The sequence below is a fragment of the Triturus cristatus genome, chromosome 8 (assembly GCF_964204655.1).
Source record: "Triturus cristatus chromosome 8, aTriCri1.1, whole genome shotgun sequence".
Classification (NCBI taxonomy): Eukaryota; Metazoa; Chordata; class Amphibia; order Caudata; family Salamandridae; genus Triturus; species Triturus cristatus.
In genome coordinates, this window is record NC_140591.1 from 748,799,408 (window position 1) to 748,823,722 (window position 24,315).

Below are 24,315 nucleotides of genomic sequence, written 5' to 3' on the forward strand. Positions count from 1 at the left end.
AAACAATACTGTTTTTTTTTTTTTTTTTAAAACAAACGACTAAACAGTAGTTTAAGATAGCATGACAAACACGAAGTCCTGCATCATGAAACGAGCAGAGCACTAATGGAAATCCAAAATGGCCACTTCCTGACGTCGTAACGTAAAGACGTCACAGCTGAGTACGGAACCAGCTGTAGTCTAAATGAAGAGAGGAAGAACGAGGTTGGTGGAAGTCCTTCGAGAGCGAATGTTCGCCGCGTCACAAAGCTGGGATGAGGACGAGCGATGAACAATGCGCGGTGAGATTCAAATGTCCACATGTTTGAAATATGCACAAGTTTGAAATGGCGAGTAAGCGCGCTACTTCAAACGAAGGGAAACACACGTAGAAAAGGTAGTCCCTCTTTCCTTGAAAAGCAAAGTTAGCGCGCCACTTCCGACGAAGGGAAACACACGTAGAAAAGGCAGTCCCTCCTTCCTTCCAAAAAAAAACAAAGCGCCCAAACTGCATCAAAGCAAGGCGTGCAACGAGAAACGAAGTCCAGGACATGCAAGGGCTTAGTTGCTCCCTATTTTGATTTGGACAGTCGATTCCATATCAAAGTATATATAAAAAAAAAACACAGAGGCAGCACACGCGAAGATCCGGTGTGGTTCGACGCGCAAGATGTACCTCCAAGGTGAATCCTTACTTTGTGAACTGGCGGTGTTTCTCAGGTTAGAGAAAACAAACCCAACCGTTCTGAACAAAGTTTCCAGGATGTGGCCAAATGTACCCAAATCTTCCAGCCCTTAAATCAAGTCAAAGACACGTCGGGGCGAGGAATGTGGCAATGATAAAAAGTTCAAGCAATGAGAGATGTGGAGATCTTCTTTAGATACCAGCTTCCTCTTTAATTGTAGAAAACACCTCAGTAAATCCCATGGTCGTCGCCAGTGTAGAAAGGTATCTTCAAATGATGGAAGTACAAATGGGTTAGATGTATCAAGGTTGAGTTTATTCCAGAGGAAGAAAGATCCCATCCATCCAGTTCAACAAGTCAGGTGCAACTGACTTCACCTAGCTCCAAGGTGTTCCATCACCATGGAGCTATTCCAACCATAGCGACTTCCCAGTACTTAGCCTTAAAGGGGAATTGAGTTAAGAATGCACATTACTACAGGCCTAAGCGCCAAAAAAGGATTAGCACGGGGGGGGGGGGGGGGGGGAAAGGCATAGCAGCGAAGGGGTTAATGTATTTTTGTAATTTTGAGGCATTTTGCTCAGTACATTTCTACATCTCTAGTTTTATAACTAGGCTGTGGGATTTGTATTTTATTGTGTTTTGACTCTATACAAATTGTATTACTGCTAAATACTTAAAAGTTTTCCTCAATTAAGGCTGTTTGCTCTGTGTCACAAATACAAGGTACTTGAGCTCAGATTTAACTTATTTGAACTGTGTGGTATGTGTTTTATATGGTAAATGAGGTAAAGTACAGTGAGTGAGAAGATGATAGAATTGATTGGGGTAACTGTATATGTGCAGGAGGGGAAAAAAATGTGATCAACATGTGGGACTCTAAGGCCATTCAATGATGCAATAAGGCACATTAATATACTTTCTTGGATCTGGGGAGGGAGAGATGAAAATGAGGAAATAATTTGTGTTCTGGTAGCGTAGCCTAAAGTAGCAAGTGAACCCAAATGACAAGATCCTGATCCGTGTGGTACTCCAACACATATGGGTGAGGGTGATGATTGCATGGTGTTTCATGCCACAGAGAAAAAGTGGTCAGAAACACAATAAGTGAACCAATGGGCTGAACTTGTGAGTCCAGGTGTGTTAAGGGAGGCTAGTAGGGTAGGATTATTCACAGTGTCGAATGCCTCAGAGAGGTTCAAAATTATAAGGATAGAGGAAATGCAATTCAGATGAGCTGTTGTAATGAAAGTTTTAGACATGTGTTAAGATAGTTTTAGTTGAATGTTGTGGACAGAAGTCATAATGAAATTAATTAAGTAGTTTATTGAATGTCAGGTGTTGGGTAGGATGAATGAAGACTAGTTCAATACTGAGTAATATTTGGATGGCAGAGAAGGGTTAGCAGTAGGTATATGCACTATTGGGTAGGTCTACAGCTGATTTGAAAACAGAATGAATATGTTTCAGATATAAGGGACTGATTGAATATTGAGAGTATGAACAGATTAACTTTAGAAAATAGACGGAGGGGTTGGTAGTCAGTAGGCTGAAAGAATGAGAACATTAAGGGTTTGCAGATTTAATTATTATGATGAGTTCTGCAGGTGATGTGGCATATTAGAATATTGGGCTAAGCTCATCAGTGGATATGGTATTCAATTGAAAGAGTACAGTATAATGTAGTCATGGGGTCAAAGGTGTGATAACGAGGGTGGTGGTTCAGGGAGAATAGTGGTAAGTGATTCTCTAGTGGAAGTAATCCACTATAAAAGTCTCCGTGCCCCCTTAACTTACTCTTGCAGGTTTTTTTTTAATGCCTGCTTTTTCTTTCCCTGTATCACTGTTTTCCTTTGTTCTCTTCTTCCTTCTTTCCCATTTGTTTTTTCTCTGTCTTGCTTTGGGTCAAAATCTTTTGGGGAAAAACAAGTTCTAGTCCCCAAAAATGAGTGCTGGTGGGCCCTACTTGGAACCACGGGCTAAAATTAAGCACTGTTGATTATGCATGCTAGATGGTGGGGGTGAGGACGGAATAATATCATAAGGTTTTCATAGGATGATGATTTAGCCCAGTGATACTCGGAGTACGGCCCGGGGGCCGTTTGCGGCCCTCTTGACCTTTATATGTGGCCCCCCTGGTGAACAGCAGCACAAGCTGCTGTTTAGTGCCGGAGCAATCATATTCAGAAAAAAATGTTAAATAAACGGGCAAGAATTTATTAACCTGCAAATTATTTCACATGTTTTTACACCTCCATACACTGACCCACCCAGACCCCTATAGCCAGCCTGCTGGCATGAGTGCGGCCCTCCGTCAAATCATAGACTGTACTTTGCGGCCCCTGGGCAAATGTTTGCGAGTACCCATGATTTAGCCTCTTCTAAGGTTGAGGATAACTCAGCCATGATTATTTTGCCAGAAGTTTTTCAGTGGACTTATTTATTTATCCTTTATGAAGGGGTTCACACATCAGTTTACAAGAAAAGTATAACACCACCTCAATTAACTCACTTGTCTTTTACAACTGTCGAAATAATAGGAATGCAGGTATGCATCTGATTGACAGACTAATTGAATTGGTTTTCCAGAGATTCTGTTTCTTGAAGATTGTATTTTATCATTGTGTTCCCTCAGGTGATGTTTACTGCATGTGAACTGGGCGTCTTTGACTTGCTACAGGAGTCTGGTAGCCCCATGTCCTCTGCCACCATTGCTGAGCGCCTGCATGCCAGTGCCGATGGAATGGAAAGGTTACTCTGCGCATGTGTGGGATTAAAGCTCCTTGAAGTCGAGATGAACATTACTGAAGGTAAAATCAGACAGTTCCAAGTCTTAGTAAAAACTGATCATTGTGATAGCACTGGACGGAAATAACCACAGCAGAAAAAAAATAGTTAAAACTTTAGCCCAGTCAATTATGCAATATGTTGAGTATGCTTAGTCTTAGTTTTTTTGTGCTACATCAGATGCATTCTGATGTCAATAAATGATGCTTTCTGAGAATGTCTAGAAAAAGCGATGTTTTGGTCCAGTTGTCATTTAGTTTATTAATCTTTCAGTTTTCGAAATTCACAGGGCCAGAAAATCAGCAGTTGATTCAGAATATAGCTAACACCAGAAGCACAATCATTCGAATCTGAAAGAAATTCAGCCAACACATTAGGGTCCAGGGTTAATATGTACGACTGTTTTTAGCGGTCACAAACAGGGATTTGGCTCCTAAAATAGGTTTTGTGAGTCGATATTAAGAAAGGAGCATGCCATGGGTGTCCCTTCCTAATAGCTAGCCGCAGGGAGGTGTAAGATTGTTTTGCAACCTGCATTTACCACCAATTTCAAATTGGTTGTAAGCCAGTGGCAAAGGAGAAAGGGTCGGGACCCCTTCCCCTTTGTGATTGGCAGCAAAAATGTTTTTAAGAGCATGCAGTGGTCTCACAGACCACTGGATGTTCTTAAATAAGCATTTGAAATACAATAGGTCTTGCATTTATGAGATTTTGAGCTGTTGGCAATGCAATAGCGTAAAGTCTCACAAATGCGAGACCTGTTGCATTGCAAATTACTAACACCCATGCAGCGCTTTCACATTCATGAAGGCCGCGCCCCTTTCATCAGACTAGCCTCGTCTTAACAAAAGGGTGTGTTCTTTATTAAAGTGAATCTGTGTCATGGGGGCTTTGACAAAATAAAAAGCATCTCTTTACCAAGTTGACAAACAGGTTTTTTTGGAGGGTTAAAGCGCCCATGCCTCGTCGGCCGTGCACCTTTCTTTAGATGCAGTTTGCATGAAGAAAGAGGCGCTGCCTCTATAAATGTGAAAGAGCCGCCTGGGCACTAGTAAACAAAATAACTGAATAAATAAATAAGCAAGGCTGATATATTGAAAGCAGACCGCGCTATAAATAAATAATAAAATGCTCCCGCTATAGTCAAACCGGACCATCATTAGTAAATAAAATAAAAGCGGGCGGTGTGCTGCGAGGTAGTGGGTGGAATAGGGACAAATCATTAAATAAAATAGCGCTGAGAGCCAAGATAAAGCAGACCGTGTAACAACAACACAAATAAACGGTCCAGTCATTATGAGAGGTAACAAATGCAGACAAGGCGGTACCAAAGAGGGACTAACATGTCTAATAATGAACCTGAAGCCAGTGTTTACAAAGGACAATGACCAAAGCCAATTACAAATATGGGCGGAGAGTGGTAGGGGCTTTAAGTCCATACTCCACTACTGCATGCCTTGCAGCAGCGCATGAGCTGCCCAGGCCCAACCTAAAAAAGGAAACAGAAAGAACCACAGATAACTGAGCCAACATCTCTGGAAGGTATTGAACCCACACTTGAGAAACCAATTCTGTCACAGCCCTTAACAAAACTTTAAAGACTTGCCTCTTCAAGGAAGTGTTCTCTGCCTAGCAAGATAATGTGTGGCCTTCCATATACCCTCTGTACAAATACATTGGACCCTTCCAACTTTTGATGTCATGTAACCCATCGCCCTGACGTTTGAATCCCTTATATACAGGCATGCACATATCGAGGACAAAATATTGATTGCAAAATAAGGAAATTTAAACAAGTATAGATTTACCTAAATCCAGCCATATTTACCTTGGTGATATACATTCATATATATCTTCAAAGTATGCAGATGTGGATTTGGAAATAGTAAATCTATACTTTCCTATACGCACTTATCTTTCAATATATTCTCCCTCAATATTCTGTCCACAATATTTTTGTATGTCAATATTCTTGGGCTCGATATTCTGTAGTACAACCTTGTCCTAAAAACTGATCCGTTGACCGTTTAGGCCTATTTCCTAGGAAGCCATTCTCTGTTACAAGGCAAAACCATAGGATGTATGTGAAGTGGCCACAAGATAATGAGTTAGCTGATATAAGCATATCAGTCCCAGGATGCAAACCACCACTTTTAGATGAAAAGACATCGTAAAAAAGTCATTTTAATCCATTTTAATCAGTTTCCCTTATAGGGTTTATTATCCGTTTGAATGAATAGGAGAAACATGTTTTTTTCCGATGTACAAATGCATGTATAATGCCACAGCCTTTAATACAGCATGTCGGATTCACACATTTCATGTTAATATTTGACCCAATGCATTTCGGCCATTCGGCCTTCGTCAGGTGTAACTCTAAAGTAAAGAAAAAACATCGTATCATGAATGGTTTCACAAAACCTAAAAAACAATTTTCCTAATAAATAAACTTAAACACACTCTTCAATTAATAATCCCCCATTTCTTATACACAAATATATGCCACTATTTACCCAAAGCCCGTAACATTGAAAAAAAGCGACCACATTAAACTCAAGCCCAACGAGGTGCGCTACATTGTATCCAATTCATACCTTCGGTATTTCAACGATGAAGTTCAAATGCGTTCGTGAAAATGCTCCCGCTGACGCGGAAAATTCTAAACTGGCTGTAACCCAACAGAAGCTTATACCCCCGCTGCCACGCCTTCTATTACCACGTGTGTATTCATCAACATAGACAAAATACTTAAGAGCAAGAATCAACCACTATTACCTCTATATGTTTTAACGACAGTTACACGTGCACTAACATGCTCAAATCAACGTAACAAAAATACAAAACAGTTCAAGATAACGATTCAGTGAATTAATGTAAATGAGAGTCCAAGTCATTATCGGGTGCTGGGGACGGTTAGGACATCGTGTGCAAAACAATTCTGAATACGTCCCGCACTCCTGTTTCTTCAAAGTTCATCAAGTGTAATCATTTGGGGTGCTATCCTGGTAAGTGCTATGTCCTAAAGCACTGTAAAGTACATAATGAGTTAGCTGATATAAGCATATCAGTCCCAGGATGCAAACCACCACTTTTAGATGAAAAGACATCGTTAAAAAAAGTCATTTTAATCCATTTTAATCAGTTTCCTTATAGGGTTTATTATCCGTTTGAATGAATAGGAGAAACATGGTTTTTTCCGATGTACAAATGCATGTATAATGCCACAGCCTTTAATACAGCATGTCGGATTCACACATTTCATGTTAATATTTGACCCAATGCATTTCGGCCATTTGGCCTTCGTCAGGGGTAACTAAGTAAAGAAAAAACATCGTGGATTATGGAAATGGATTAAAATGACTTTTTTACGATGTCTTTTCATCTAAAAGTGGGGGTTTGCATCCTGGGACTGATATGCTTATATCAGCTAACTCATTATGTACTTTCCAGTGCTTTAGGACATAGCACTTACCAGGATAGCACCCCAAATGATTACACTTGATGAACTTTGAAGAAACAGGAGTGCGGGACGTATTCAGAATAGGCCACAAGATGACATACTGTCACATCATTAAACACCTAACTAAATAAATAACTAGGAAATATGCAACAGGATCCTATTTCACAACACCTAACAACTTGGAAGACTCTTCAGCTTTGCTGCAGATGTTTTTGCAGTGGTAAGCGTTGCAATGCAGCAGCAAAACCAATGCTCACAAGTAGGCAAAATACTAAAATCGATTTACAATGCCTACAAAAATAACACAAAAGAAATTAAATAGAACCCTATTAAACCCAATTAAATGCAGATTAGAACCATGTAATCTTGCTCCATTTCCATTCCCACCAGTCTGTGCCATTTCACGGTAGCAAAAGCAAATAAGTACATATTGTCTACAGGGATACAAAATAATATATTGATTGGTAGTTTAAAATGGTGCAAACTACAGACCTGCCAACTCCCACGGTGCCACCGTGTGACACACGATATCGGCTCCCACCAACGGTCTACCAGTGAGGAGCAATATCACACGGTGGCAGGAAAAACAAGCTGAAGACCACTGAAAATAGATTTTTTCCAGCCTTGTTTCCTAGGCTTTGAACTGCTGAAGTCCATTAAGGGGAGTGATAACACCCCGTACATCAGCGCCAGCGTCAGCAAGGTGTTTTATTTTTGGAGGAGGGGGTTTGGGGACAGGGTGAGTGCAAACAGGCCTCTTAGGTACTTCTCTGCATGAGGACCCGCCCCTCCAAGGCCTCGCCCCCTCCTCATATGGTGAGGTTTTTGTTCATGTTGGCAGATATAAAACTAAACCCTTTCAGAGGTTAGAGTGCTTTACATAAATATAGCATTTAACTGAGAGAAGATTGCCAATGTAGACTGGATACATTGAGATACAAATACGGCATACTGGCAAAATAAAGAGTTTTGCATATGCAAAACAGAATTAACTGAAATGGTAAAAAATTTGTATGACGAGTTTGAACTTTGTACTCGTCGATTAACTATTATGTTTGATCTGTCAATAAAAAAAAGGGAAAAAAAAGAAATTATGGAAAAAATGTTTGAATTCGTTTCAGCCACTGATAATTGCAAAGGGCTGCACTCCGCATCTCAGTTTTGTCTCTCACTGTGTCACAATATACAGGGACCAACCACATTCAATGTAATGTTGGTCCTACACCCAAAAAAGACAGTTCATCCTTAACCAACAAGCCACATGCATTTGGCTCACAAACCCAAGTAATTCAGACAGCTTTCAGCCTCATGGAGCTTCAGCCAAATGGAGCACAGCGATTTTTGGGACCCACAGATTGGCATGTCTGTGGTTTAGGATGACTCTCTGAGAAAAACAAAAAGTGATGGATGGAATGCTTGAGTTAAGTCTAACATCTGGGCCCCATAGCAGTCCACTGTTATTTTGCACTGTCGCAGTGCAAACAGGGACCAACCAAATGCAAAATCAATAATAATAATTCTGCTCCAAAAGTGCCAGGTAAGGCCCAACTGCCAAGCTATAATACTCCCTCTTTTATCCCTCCACTATCCTCTTCAGCCCAAATAACAGACTCACATGTCCACCACTCAAATAAATTTCATATTTCCCTATACTAACTTATCACTAATACTTTTTCTGTTCCAGAGTAGCATGTTACTTACCGAAAAGCACTTCAATTCCTCGTCAGGGGTAGTAAGCTCTATATTAATGCAATTACTTTGTATGGGGACCAGTGGAAGATCCTCCGCTATGGCAGAGGAGTGTAACCCCACTGCTTTTCATCAGTGCAGAGTAAAGTAAATATAAAATGATAATAACTTTAAGTAATTATCATTTTTTGTTTCCTTTGTGGGCAGGCGGGTGGGCAGGGCTGCTCTGCTCTCGGAGCAGTGCATGAGAGGAGTGGTCTGCCAATTCCTAAGTACACATGAGTGTCTCGCCAGCACTCTCGGGCTGGCCAAAATAGTCATGCTCACTTTCCATGTTCTCCATGCAGGCTGCACTACAACCTGCGTGGAGAACATGCCCAGGCCCCCATTGCCTGGCTGAGCATCAATCCAGGATGCTCAGACCAATCACAACGCTGCATTGTAGTGTTGTGATTGGTCTGAGGAGCCTGGGTGCTTACCAATCACAACGCTGCATTGCAGAGTAGTGATTGGTCAGAGGAGGCTGGCTGTGCTTCCTGTTCCTCGAGTCCAACAAGGAGAACAGGAGGAGAGACGCTGGATGGTAAGTGTTTATTTATTTTTATTTTTTACATTGTGCACCCCTCCCACGTGCTCCCCGCACTCCCCTGTGCCCACCCCCACCCCGCCACCCACACGCCATGCTGGCCGACACTGATGGGGACACAAGCAATGGCATTCCTGTTTCAGTCTTGTATGGCCTCATCATTGAATGGCAGTTTAAACCCTGTGACACAGAGGACACAAGACAATGTCCTCACTTGACATATTGGTGTCACTCAAAGTCACTTACAGAGAAAAAACAAAAGCGTGGGGTGGAACACTTTGAATAACCATAGTCACTGGTACACATTCAGGGCAGCTCTCCCTTCCATTTTTCTGTTGCTCACTGAGTTACCATGGTGAGTGCTAAAAGCAAAAGTCTTGCCCCTCAATTAGCCTCAAGCTGCCATTCACTGATGCGGCCTAACAAGGCGGTATATGCCTGTGGTTGCTTCAGAGGTGGCGTTGTCTCACAGTTCGTGATTGAGCAAACACCTTTTAGAAGACAATGGTGACAAAGAGTCCAGTGAAAGGCAAGGATTGTAGAAATGACTTGGGCAAGGAGAAGCTCCAAGGGTGTAAGAGCTCTGTGAGGGGAGAAAGAGTAACTGAGCACACTGGTAAGCCTAAGGCGGCCAACACTCTTTGTGTAAGGGAAAGACGCCACTAGTACTGTAAATGAGCTATAATATTGCCTCCAGCAGTGAAGGTGCTAGGGGAAGGGTGCTACTCTTAAGGAGATGAGAGGGAAGTCTAGGGGTGAAGATCAGTCACAGGCTGCTGGTGGACTACAGAGGCAAAAGGCAACTTCAGGGGCTCGTTGTGTGAGCCTGAGAAAATTGCTTATATTCCATGTGCTTAATTAAAAACACTTGCCAAAATTAAGACTGCTTAAAGAAGGTAACTGCTCGTATAAGGTACTTTGTACACAAGTGAATATTTGAAAAATGGGTTTATTACGTGATGCTTTGCTAACTCAGTTGCATGGCACTAGTGACTTTACACAAGTGTCCCTATTACCAAACAAAATTGCCTGTTCGTACACAGAGTAGAAATGTGAGAGGCTGAGACAGCTATTTGTAACATCAAGTCTAGGTACCGTGCGCACTCTACACAGATTCCTTCATTAGGCACGTGAACCCATTGGTCTACCACCTGGCCCTCCAGAGCAGATACCAGGCAGCATGATTAAACAGAACGACTAGTACACCTAAGAAAATGAACAGCAAGATCGAATGCTATTATATAATGGAAACATACTTTTGCTCTGCGGGTAGTAACAATAACGCAATCAAGGTCTAGTGTTTTGCTACCACAGGATGGCCATTCTTTACCCAATACCCCTTCTAAATACAGGGTGGTGAAAGAGAGAAGTTGGAGGAGGCTGATTCAAAACCCTTTACACTGTCACTCAAGTGAAATCAGAGCACAGGTGGTCTGCAAAATTATATTCATTGATTGGTGAGACTTGCATGATACGTGCATGAACGCAATTTCACTTTGAACACTGAATTTGTGCATGCGTATGTGTGTGCATTCTATGTGCATACGTTTTATTCACATTTTTTCACAGCACAGTGTTATTTTTTTCGAGCCAAGTTTCATAATTAACAATTTAACAGACTAGCAAATCGTTCTACGTTGAAAACAGCAAGAAGGATGTACTCTAACTGAGACAGTGGCTGAAGCCAGACCCCAGCCACCAGACATGCGTAGGAGAGCTAGTCACAGCACATGAATTCCAAAGGTATGCCCACAACAGCACTGCTCCCCCACATAATGAGTTTGATCCCCTCAAAGCCCTCCTCAGAGATCACAGGTGACATGGGATCGTCAGAGCAATGAGAGAAGGGGACAAGCAAGCCCTCTGTTCTCTGCCTCCATCATGGAATTGTGGTGTATTATTACAACTCTCATGGCATGCAAATTGGGGAGGGTGTGCATTTCTGTGTAGTGATAACACACAACGCATTTCTCTGTTTATGGACCGTGTGGGCCGTCTACCCCCTCGGGGTTACTAAGCATTAGTAGTACAGGCTTCAAGAAGTGTAGATGGGGGTGATAATAAAGAGGGAAGGCAGTAACCTATTATGGACTCACAAAAAAGGGTTTGCAAGTCGCTAATAGGAAGGGGCAAGCCATGGGTGTCGCTTCTTATAGTGAGTCACAGGGGGATGTAAGATTGATTTGCAACCGCATTTGTGGTCGCAAATCAATCACAGTTACTCCCAGTTTCAGATTGGTGGTATGCCAGTTGCAAACAGTAAGGGGTCCCCAATGGACACCTTCCCCTTTGTGTTTGGCAGCGAAAATATTTTTTAATAGCAGGCAGTGGTCACAAAGACCACTGGCTGCTCTTATAAAATGAAAAGAAAACATTTCATTTTTTTCTTTTTAATGCATCCCATTTAAGGAAAACGGGCTGCATTTGAAAACAAATTTGCTTTATAAACACAAACATAGTGGTCTTCTGTCCTCAGCAGACCACCTTCCCTGTGATTGTAGCCCATTCCCAATTGGTCGCAAATTGCGACCTGCATCATGAATATTGATGAGACAAGTCATTTACGACCTCATTGGGAATAGCTAAATGTGTCTACAACACATTAGTACGTTCCATTTTACGAGTCGCAAAAAAAAGCAATTTCTGACTCGCAAAATGGAATGGTCGTACATCTGGCCCTAAGTGACAAGCTTTGACTATGCCAGGTCTTTTCGCCTTTTCATGGTGTGCTGGTTTAGGGTCTTGGAAAGGTCCACCATGTACCGTGTGATAGCGCACTTAGGCTAGGGTGAAACATGACTGTGACTAAATGGGGGTCACCTGAACTTTTATTCATTCTAGTTGACAACAGATTATCATACGAGGAAAAGAGGAGAGCTAATTAGGCAGAACTTTACTCATGTAAATGGTTACAGATGAGGTCACCGTCCCTAACACTTAGCAATGGAACAAAAGATGATCGCAAGGCAACACAATATTAACTCTTCTTATAGTAAAAAAAAAAAATACTCCAAGAAGTGAGGATGAACAACAGCTGTTTCCACACCTCCAAATGTAGGCATATATATGCATACTCCTATTTACAGAGAGGGGGGACACTAGGAGCCGATTTTTAGGTCCAGTGACCCTTGCTCCCGAAAAGTAACTAGTACACAAAAGGAGTCACAGTTCCTTGTAGAATATGAAAGAGAAAGAAACTTTTTTGTGTGCTACTCTATCTGTGGGGAACAGTGTGTCCTCATCATAATGCCCTCACACACCCCCAAGGTTGTCATGCTTTATCATTTGGGTTTTGCTCCTCATCAGGACGGCGCTGCAGTGCCCTATGGGTCCCCTGAAGGGTCACTTTATCGGAGATCTTTTGGTGCAAAGCCGTTTGGGTGCGTGGGTGTAAGTGGCAGTGAAGTCTAAAGTGGTGTTTTAAAAAAGGACTGGAAAACAAAGTTACCATAATGATGTGTAGAGTATATAGACACACAAAACACACAAATGTCGTTTTTTCAGAATAATGGCCACCTCAGACACTCCGTTTGAGGACAAAACCATGTATGTTGAATATTAGAAATGGGGCTTAACTATTCACATATAGTGAAAAATAACATCACGATTCCACTCAAAGATGGCACCCATGGTCAAACAGTCGACTTACCAACTACACCACTCAAAGACGGCGCCCATGTCCTATAAACCTATATGCTTATCGGTGAAGTTTTTTATTGTAATTTGACGTTTCTATCAACTACTGTTTTTATGCTAAGGTTCTGTTTTTAAAATGTATTGCTGTGTATCTTTGAGGTGTTCTTTTAAGGATATTTTTATATCTAAATAAAGTATACTTACTTACTTACTATCTGCTTAGACCTACTAGTAGGTTTTTACTACCCGCACCACCAACCATCACACTTAGAAAAATAAAGAATTCATTATAGGACACTCGCTGGTAACAATAGCTTGATAACAATAAGTATCAAAAACAATGTCTACTCAAACACACCATTACAAGATGGCGCCCACGCATCTAGTCACACACTCTCCCTTTAACATTTAATTAACTCACTGATTGACAACACACCTATATAAGGGATAGGGGCCAACCTTCCCATTACCGGCGGAGACAGGGAGAGGCACGCAAGTGGATCGGCCCTGCTACTATGGGAGAACCGTGAGTAAAATAGAAAAGGAAAAACCTTTCAGTATGTGAGTCAACATTTCCCTGGCTTTATTAGCACCTAGCCTTTAAACAATTGTTTCTTAAAAAGGAAGCCTCATTAATACATGTACTGTCTATTTTGTGTCAAACCTGCTAAAATGCGAGTAAGGTCTGGTTTTATGCATAGTTCACTGATCCACTTAGAACCTTTTTGACCTGATAAGTGGGGCACTATGAAGCCACATACGTCTACGCAGAGCACTGTGCCGTTCCCCACAGGCCTATTGTAATCAACAAAGGGGGGGGGAGCTAGAAGAAGCAGTCATCCATTCTTCTTCCTATAATGTATTTCGAATCAAAGGGAATGGATCACTTGTAACTGAAAAAAGGGCGGTTCTTAAACCGTTTTTAACCATCAATACCTAAAAAAGGTATTATGAGAACCCTCAATCACGTATCTTAGGTGGTATAGCGGTTTATCTTGATTCTCCGCCTTATTTATACGCGTCAGCATTATCATTGGGGCTCTTTTGTGCAATGCTTCCTCCACCTGGAGGGAACCACTGATTTTTCAGTAGTGATCAGGAATATTTGTGCAAAAGTGATATAGTGGTGTTAAAAATGTCTTTCTCACACTGCCCTCAAAATTAATATTTTATTCTGTCCAGTGTGTGAGGAGACTTTAAAAAAAAAGTAAAAATACTCGTGCAATAGGTCAGATAATGTAACCAATGCACTTGTTAGTGTCCAGATCAAAAAAAGGTCGACATGTTTCTGCCCTTCCAGTGTCCCAGGAGGGGGTCGTTGGGCGTTCTTCAGGACCTAGTAGTTGTGAGAACCGGTAGTGCCCAGTTCTGAAGGAGGGTTTATGAATGTTTTCATAAACACGAGGTCTGACAGTACCTCAAGGTTAATGTTACCTAAGAACAAAGAGACATATGGTTTTGAAAGAGACAAACAATGATACGAGTACTTTTCTAAGTACTGGTAAAGCAGATATTTTGAAAAAATGGCAATTCTTTATCATACTGTAAAGCAAGCTATTCAAATGGCAAATCTTTATTATACCTCAGAGGTTTGGCAATGGGGGGGAGGGGGGGGAAGGGGAATTACGTGTGATATTCAGAAATACACCAGTTGGAGTGAGTGATTCTTTCCTTTATGCATAGTGGTAGACGGCTCCTCTATCTTGACCGTGGTTATTGCATTCAGTCTATCTTAACCATAGTGGTAATTTGGAACACGGCGTGGAGTTAAAAGCGCCAAGTTATAGTTCTGTCACTAGGTCCCACCAGTCTCATATGCGGTTGTGTGTATTCTTACCAAGCGGAGCCCCTTATTCATTCGGTGTCTTAAGAGAAAACAAAACGGTTACCTTAATGCAGTACCGGAATTCAGGCTGCTGCGTTGCCACCGTAGCGCGTAGCCTAATTGGGTCGATAAAGGGGAGAGGGAAAGGGGAAGGGGTGGGGGGGTTAAAGGGGAGAGGGGGAGAGGGCAAGGTAGAGGGTACCGTTAGATAATCTGCTCCATCGATACTTCTTGCCTTGGGAAAGAGTTCTTCCTAGTTACTCCTACCTCTTCTGTGGGCTAAGCACGACTTGTGCTGACGCTGGCTTCCAGGGCTCGTGTAGAGCGGGATCTCGTGTCGGTCGATTTATGCACTGACAGTGAAAACTGAAGGAGGACTATGAGGGGTAGTATTCCTCTAGAATGTAATGGAAAAAGGAGTAGGACTAGCGGTTGATTTACCGCGAGGTAACAGTTATTCATGTCTCGCTATGAGGCGTGTTACGGAGGAGTGTGACAGGGACTGGAATTTGGAAAAAGGGAAATCCCGATTAAGGGGACGATTGGTATAAAGCGAAGTATAAAGTCTTTTACGATGATTTGGCTGCGTTAAGTCAAATCAGAGCGAGTCGGGTGTTGAGTTTAGAGGAATGTATTAGGTTTTTTTTTTTAATCTGTGGCCACATTCAGAAAAATGTGGAGCAAGCATGGTACATAGCTAACTCTTAGCGCATTAGGAACAAATAAATCAAGTCAGGTATCAGGAACATAACGAGCTGTTAGCGATATGTCGGTAGTTTCAATCGTTACTTAAAGCTCAACCAAGGTATATTATCGTTCGGGCCCATGGTGTCTGTACTCAGACGGTGTACCCATCTTTGTTCTCTTTCAAATAGGATTTTCTCTGCATTGTTTTTCGTTCCTTCTAGTGTTTCAATTATGATCCAGAGTGTTTTTGTTCAATGTAATGTCTGCTCATTTTTGTGGTTTCTCGTTTGCACTTCACGTTGCTTCTGTGCTCGCAAATCCTCAGTTTGACTTTCCTGCACGTCATACCGATATATCTTAGGTTGCAGGGGCACGTGATCATATAGACAACATGGGATGTATTACAGTTTGTATGATGTCTTATGGTCCACATTAGGTTAGGTGTTAGTTGAACAGTTTTGGTTGATGTCGTCAGGTGACATACTGAGCATTGTCCACACGGGTAGTGTCCTATGACTGGTTGTAAGTCCCACAAGGTGTTTATTGGCTTCGGGGGGACTGGGGGTCGTGTGTGTACCACTATGTCTTTTATATTCCTCGTCCTCTTATTGGCAAATCTGGGTTTATGCCATTTTAAGGTTCCAGAGGTCAGGATACGCCAGTTCTTGTTAATTATTTTCTTAACTGCATTGCTCGCTGTACTGTAGGTCGTGACACAAGTAGGTGTATCATCGGGAGGGTTCCTCTGTGTTGTTTCTAGTAGACAATCCCTGGGTTGGTTTCTGGCACTTTTCTTACATTTTGATATTATTTTCGTCGGGTAGTCTCTTCTCAGTAGCTTAGAGCTTAATTCGTTGGCTTGTATTTTGTATTCTGTTAAGTCACTGCAGTTGCGTTTTAGCCGTAAGAACTGGCTATATGGTAAGTTTTCTCTTAGCGGGCGTGGGTGAAAACTATTGAATGAAAGGAGACTATTCCTGGCAGTGGGTTTGAAGAAGGTTCGTGTCTTGACAGTATCCTGTTCAATGTAGATTGTAAGGTCGAGGAAGTCTAGCTGCATGTTGTTAGCTGTGTAGGTAAATCTCAAGCACTCGTCTTGTTTATTCATCCATTCATGAAAGTTACTTAGACTTTGTTGGTCACCTTCCCAGATTACCATGATGTCATCAATATATCGTTTCCAGAATCGGATTTTAGTCTGGTATGGATTCCTTACATTGTGTATGTACATTTTCTCAAAGGCGCTCACGTAGAGTCCTGCTACGCTCGGCGCGAATGTGCTGCCCATAGATGTTCCGTGTCGTTGTTGGTACAGTTTCCCTTCGTACTCAAAATAATTCTCAGTGAGTGCCAAAGTGCAGCATTGTAAAATGAAGTGCCGTGGGGTTTGGTGTGGCCAGTCTTGATTAAAAAGTATTTCTTCAAGAGTTTCCAGGGTTTTTTGTTGGGGCAAGCTGGTATATAAACTTTCTACATCAAAACCCACTAGGAGCATGGTGTCAGAGGAGAAGGTTTCATTCTTAAGGTAATTTAGTAGGTCACGTGTGTCCTTCAAGTAGGTGGGTGTCTTTTGAACCAGTGGTTTCAAAAAATGATCCGCAAATTGTGAAAGTGGCTCTAGGACTGACCCTATGCCGGAGACGATTGGGCGGCCTGGAGGTGGTCTCTTCTCTTTATGAATTTTAGGGAGGGAATAGAAGTACGGTATTTTTGGGGAGGTCGTTTTAAGGAACTCTGCTTCGTTACGTGAAATCCACCTGTTGGTTTCAGCTTCTTCTACCAAGATTTTTATTGTTTGTTGTAGTCTTGGTGTGGGGTCTGTTGTAATGATGGTGTAAAATTTATCATCAGATAATAGGTCTAGGCATTGTTGATTGTAGCCTTCTTTGTTTATTAAAACAATTCCTCCTCCCTTATCTGCTGGCTTTATTATCAAGTCTTTGTTGTTTCTCAATGTTTCAAGGGCTTGTTTTTCAGCTTTTGTTAGATTCATGAATGGTTTTTTTATTGATTGTGTCAATTCACCAATTTCATTCATTACGGCTTGCTCAAAGGTTTGAAGCTCAATGGGGATTTGGTGATTCAGTGGGCAAAAAGTGGATTTAGGGCGTAACGATGTATCACCCTCCTTGTTGTTAGTGTCTTTATTTGAAAAGAAGGCTTTAAGTTTTAGCTTTCTACAGAATTCGTCGACTTCACATTTCGTTTTGAAAACATCCAAATTCGGGGTAGGTACATACCCGAGTCCTTTGTTAAGCACTCTTTCTTGGACCTCGGTGAGGTTTGTATTAGTTAGATTAATTACAAGCGAGTCGTGCTTGTTCCGGGTTTCTCCTTGGTCATGTTGGACATGCTCCTGGTTTGGACTTGTCTTCCTTGGTCTGTCTACGTGACTCCTTTTCTTCGTCCCCTCTGGTTCGTCTGACCACGTCCTAAAAAAGACGGTTGTTGCATGTACGGTCCCATAAAGTGCCCCATTGGTGGGGGTCCTGGAGTGAATGGATTCATCCATCCCTGAAAATTCGGTGTGTATGGTTGAAAGGGAATTGGTTGTTGGTTCCCATATTGAGGGGTGCGCCAGGTGTTTGGTCTACGCTGTTGTTGGCGTCTGTAAGTGCCCCGGTTTCTTCTGGGTTGTCTCGTGTCTTCATTGTTCCAATCCGAGCTGTCAGTTGAGGTGCCACTAGTATCGATATCAGACTGGTAATCAGGTATTTCGTAGTCTTCTTTACTATATGGATGCATTTTTTCCATGGAGAAGCGTTTGAGGTCTTTTCCTAGTTTCTGTATTTTGTTGTTAGTTATATATTCTTTGGTCTCATTCATTTCTTTATTTATTTCCTCCAGTCTTTTTTTGTAGACTGTTATTTGTACCATGTTCTTAAGTTTGGCTTCACTTAGTTGGATTTTAATAGTTAAGGCTTCTGTTAGTCTCGTAGCTGTTTTGATAATCAGGACTAAATAGTCTCTCGTGCACTTCCACGAAATAGCAGACCAGTCTTTGCGGAAAGCCAGATCCTTAAGAAAAATCTGTGGTGCATTATGTACCCAGAGACCTCTGGGAGCTGCATTGGCTCGAAGATATTCCGTCATAATGACACCGTGGATAGCAGTCCTCACTTGCTCTTTTTTGATTTCAGAAAGTTCATCCCAATCTGTGTTTTGCTCTAATGTTTGTGTGAAGTCGCTATTTTGAAGTAATGATGGTAAGGAAAGAATTGCATTTATTTCGTCTGCTGAATAGCTCAAACCCAGGCCTCCAAAACCATTAAATCATAACGAAACGTGACAACTCTGTGCACTGTCAACTCCCCCTAATTGTACAGTGCAAATCCGCCCAGCATGCGGGGATTGTCCCTGGACTCTGTATAACGGCTATTAACTTTTTCTTTAGTCTACAAAAAAAGTCGGTTTTGTTTCTCATCAACAAACTTTATTGACAACATCAGCGGGATAAAATGAAACCTTTTAACACTATTTTCTTTGCCTTCTCTCATTTCACAGTTCCCGAGTGCCCTCACTGATCTCATGAGGTCCTGACTCTAATATTAAGGGGTGAGAAACATGATGTATTTTGTAAAAAACAAAATAACAGTGTCTAGAGGTTTGCCATCAATGGTGGGGCCTACTTTGCTGTATTATCTACCTAGACAGCTATGGTTCATATACTTACCTTATGAATGAGCCATTTTATAAAGTCACATCAACCTGGGTACTTTTACTTAGGGGTGCTGTATGAACGTATGGATATAGAACTACACTGGCAAAATCTAATCATTGATCTTATACCTATTTATATATGTCTGTCACTATGCTGAGGAAAAACATTTTAATTAATCCCATCACTGTTATTATACATGCACTTATGCCAAACTATAGCGATAATACTCACGCTAAGGGTAATGCGCACCAGCCTCTCCAATGGATGACCCGGACAACCTATCATGACAAGATGTTAACCCTACTATACTTTTGTCCTACACTTTCTCCCTTTTCAGAAACGCTACTCCCTTCTACTAACTTGGTGGCACTGGTTAGTTCAGGCCGCCACTGATACTAAAATTGACCTTCCTTTGGTCCTGAAGAAGTGCTTTGGATCTCCTTCTGAGGCCACAACTGTGAAATATGTCCATTAGGGACATATACCCAGCTACAGAGGGACATAATATCCCCTTGAGCAGCACTACACACTTTGTTTTAACAATGAAAGAGGGATCACCCTAATAAATAGTACCCACTCTCCCTCCAGTCATTTTTTAACACACCACTTTAGACTTCACTGCCACTTACACCCACGCACCCAAACGGCTTCTCATCAAAAGATCTCCGGTAACGAAACCCTTCAGGGGACCCGTAAGGCATTGCAGCGCCGGCCCAACGAGGAGCAAAGGCCAAATGATGAAGCATGAGAACCTTCAGGGTGTGAGAGGGCATTATGATGAGGACACACTGTCCCCCACAGATAGAGTAGCAAACGAAAAAATGTTTCCTCCTCTTTCATCCTCTAGAAGGAACAGTGACTCACTTTGTGTACATGTATATGCATACAACAGCATGGCATTTTGAAGCACCAGAAAGGAAAATGTCACCAGTTATAATAGTTTCAGAAGTAGAGCAGAGTTAATTTTGAATATGCTCTAAATTTTCAGGGTTGGAGGAATACTTGGTTTTGTTGTATAAGGCAATAAACATGTCCATGTGTTCAAAATAGGAGAAGCTTAAATTCTAAAACTGCACCCAACCTTCTGTGAGGCGAAAAGAAAGGGTAGAAACAAGGTGACCGACTGTAGTTACATGGGAGCAATCTTTGATGTAGGCATTTAAAGAGGAGTAAACAAGGCACATGACGCAATCAATTTTCTTTCACGCATAGGAAATTCCAAAATAGACCTACTGGTGAAAAAGATTATTCTCAGTCTAAAGGGTGAATGGTCAACATCCATATGAGGTATCCTAGCTTGTAGGGTTTGCACAACCAATAAACTTTCCAATTTAGGATGAAGAAAAAACATAAACAATCTTGTAGTTCTCTGGCAGGCAACAGGATACAATAATCAAGTAGTTGTGCTTGAAAATGAGTAAGCAGGCTCTGCTTAAAGGAACAATAATATTCACTTCTTATTAGAAAAACTAGTCTGCAATCAGTTCTCTACTAAACAAACACCCTTAGGCAGAAGTGCTGCTTGTCATGTGTTGCAAACACATTGTGGCCAGGCTTAGAGTCAAAGGGGGATATGTACAAGGAAGTGGCCCGGCGCCAACGCAGGCACCCTTGCATCATAGTGCAAGGGTGTCAGCATGGAGGGGAGGATTGTTTATGTGTAGGACGGTGTCCTTTCCTGTACATAATCAATCCTAAAATGCCATTCTGTCACTTTCATGTGTGCTGCTTCATGCAGCACACATGAAAGTGACAAAATGGCATTTTAAAAAGGTTTGTTTATGTACAGAAGGGACACCTGGAAAAAGCATAAACAAGGAGAAATAATGCATTTCTCTTCGTTTTGCCAACCTAAGACCAGGCTTTACTGTGTCTTAATTTTGGTGCTGCTTCCTATGTATGCCACCCTTGTACAAAGGGGCAGCATCAAAATGAATGGGTGTTGCGGTGGGCGTTCCTGTGGTGCAAGAAAACATAGAGGGTGCCCCGACCGCCGAGCCCACCACCTACCACTTTGCCCCACCACCCAAACATCTGGCATATTTTGATTTGAATCCTCCAACAATTAAATGAAATGCCTCTCTATTGTCTTTCTCAACATTCTAATAGGAAAGTGGGAATCCCTCTTAACATATAAGCTATGCCATTTGTAACAATAATATCAAAGCAGATTATTTAACTGATGCAGCAACCAGAACAATGCCAAGGAGGGATCCTATTGTCTCAGGAGCTACCTATAGCTGATGAACAACTATAAAGGGTCTGAATTAGAATTGAATTTAATGGACCATAACTTGAACCTTTGAAAGACAACCCCAAACCTGCAATTCCGTGAAAACTCGACTGACAATATACATGAAAAGAACACAAGATATAACTCAGTATCCTGCGAAAGGCAAGAGGAATAGACTGGTGAGTTATCTGCATGCCATCCACTAGGGACGGTCAAGGGTTGACCATGATAATAACGTGAACTGAGGAAGTAATTTAAATTTCTACCATCATGTCTTTATAAGTAAGCATTGCAAAAGAGGCAGGCAAACAAGGCTGAGGAAGAAAACTGTTTGGATGCTTCAGAACATTGATGCAGATGTTTTGTCTGTTTTAAGTTATCATTTCTGTAGTGTAAACAATGCTAAATACAAGATTTAACCATTAATGTAAAAGGGGTGACCCAGAAAAATCAAAGGACCTGGGCATCAATTGGTACAAGAAAAATGGTCCTAGACACTATAATTAAGTAATACAATCAATGTTAATGTTTCTTTTTAGAAAGAAGAGATTAAATCCTGAAATCAACAAGGGAAAAGGGAACCCACAAAGCCAAATACATTCAAATTAAGACAGTACCCATTAGTATAATTATGTCGAAAAAACGAATTGATTTATTCGTAGGCAAATCTTCATAATTCAATTCATAGCATACATTTTATTTGATCCAAAAAGTGTAGGGGGTTTCTTCCAGGAAGTGTGAAAAAAGGTGAAGAGTTGGTGCTCATGTGAAAGAAGACAGAGTCAGAATAATGAAGGACACAATATTTACACAATATACAGTATTTGCTAAGGCCGAAGTCCTTAGGTTAATCAGGCCTGTCCTTACTGTCAATCAAAAGGCTTTAGACGTTCTAATTCTTTGGTCACAACACAGTGATACATCATCTGTGACCATGGCAGGGGTGTGGGGGTACATAGGGTATAGGACAAATGGGGGGAATTCGTCGACGTTTCGACCCAGACGCAATTAGGGGTAAGTAATCTCCTCAGCTACGGGTCTTCCTCAGGACAGAGACAAGGAAACCTGGGGAATAACCATAGAGACAAAGTCTGTGTTTTACTCAATTTATATATTACAACAAAAGATGACCATAAATCTAAGGATACTGACCTAAGTTTGAGGGAAGTAGGACCCCCAAGGAAAGGGTGGGCAACCTATAAAGGAAGAATGTATAAGGCTATAAGTTCCTATTCATCTGGCTGTAAAATGCTTACAAATAAACAAATAAACCAAACGATACAGCACTCACCCGTTAGTGGTGTGCCATACCCCGCAACATCAGATTATTATTTTCAGACTTGTCGTAATGAAAATGTCCAAGTAGAGGGAAAAAAAAGAGCAGGGAATATTAAAAATCGGAGATTATCTCACAACTAGGGGTAGAAGGCAACTATAAGAAATTACAGGCCGACCCCACAAAAGAGATAGCAGCGAGCATTAGATCCATCACTGACAATGCACTACATGAAGGCTATCTATCTAAACATGAATATGATTACCTGAATAATAGCCAACCCAGATTGCCCACCATTTATACACTTCCAAAGGTACATAAACGTCTCAATAATCCTCCGGGGAGGCCCATAATCTCGGGATGCGGGTCAGTCTTAGAGCCACTATGTAAATATATTGATATATTTATTAAACTTATTGCAGAAAGAACCAGGGCCTATCTCAGGGACACTATGCAGACCATACAATTGGTAGATGAACGCCCTTTTAATCTGAGAGAAGAACTCTTGGTAACAATGGATATAAAATCCCTATATACCAACATCCCACAGGTAGCAGCCGTCGATACCATTATGAAGGTACTGGATGAACGACCAAGACACTGTCAGGTCCCCACCAGCTTTATAATAGACCTCCTAGAGATCGCTATGAAGAAGAACATTTTCTTTTTTGAGGGTGACTACTATGTGCAGACTAAGGGTGTAGCCATGTGGGCGAGTTTTGCGCCAGATTTGGCCATAATCTTTATGGACGCTTATGAACATGAGTTTGTCTTAAATCAGAACAACCCACATAGAGATTGTATCACACTATGGCGTCGATATATCGACGATGTGTTGCTATTATGGAAGGGAGATGAACAACAACTTCTTAATTTCCACACGTGGTTGAACCCTCAATCAGCTGATATTAAATTCTCCCTTGACTTTAGTAACAGCCAAATCAATTTCCTTGACATTACCATAAGAGAAGAGGAAGGAAAGTTACACACTACACTTTACAGGAAGCCCGGCGAAAAGAACACCCTCTTGCGTTACTCCAGCCACCACCCTCGTAATATCAGGGACAACCTCCCTTTTGGGCAGTGCCTGAGACTGCGTAGGAACTGTAGTCGCAAGGTAGATTTCTTTGAAGAATCTGCTGTTCTGATGGAACGCCTTATTGATAGGGGGTATCCCAGGAGCCTTGTAAATAAAGCACGTAAGAGAGCATGGTTCTGCCACAGGGAGTTTCTGTTGGAACCTAAAATTGATAAGTCTAATGAAAAGGAAAGGATGACATGTGTCACAACCTTTTGCACCAAGAGTAATGAGGTGAAAAAAATCATTAACCATCATTGGCACTTGGTGACTGATGGGATCGGTATTAAGGAACCACCCATGCACGCTTTTAAAAAGGGTTGAAGCGTGAGGGATTTTGTAGTACAGTCATTGCTTCCGAGGAAACCCAGGGATAATCAGACCACACTTTGGAATTTCCCACCTGTGGTAGGTCATTTTAAATGTGGCTTGTGCAAAGCCTGCCCTATGACCTTGGAACTGAAACAATGCACATACAATAACCACACACACACCATGCAACAACATACTAACTGCAATTCGATGGGCGTCATCTACGCCATTGTGTGCCCTTGTGGTTTTATGTACGTGGGCCAAACGATTCAAAAAATAAAAACCCGTATCCTAAAACATTGCAGTAGGTTACGATGTAAAGTCCAGGGTGCACCCCTTGTGGATCATTTTGAAAAATTTGGACACCCTATGGAAAGCCTGAGATGGTGGGTAATTGAAAAAGTGACCACAAACCCACGG

The 24,315-nt window shown here is 41.6% G+C and overlaps 1 protein-coding gene across 1 annotated transcript in view; it reads left to right on the forward strand.

The window, feature by feature from the left end:
• The window catches only part of LOC146805018 (acetylserotonin O-methyltransferase-like), a 540,006-nt gene that overhangs the window by 84,678 nt on the left and 431,013 nt on the right, over positions 1-24,315 (forward strand). The window contains exon 2 of the mRNA XM_085622167.1: positions 3,301-3,475. Within this exon, the coding sequence (XP_085478293.1) occupies positions 3,301-3,475 (175 nt within the window). The remainder of the gene's footprint in view (positions 1-3,300; positions 3,476-24,315) is intronic.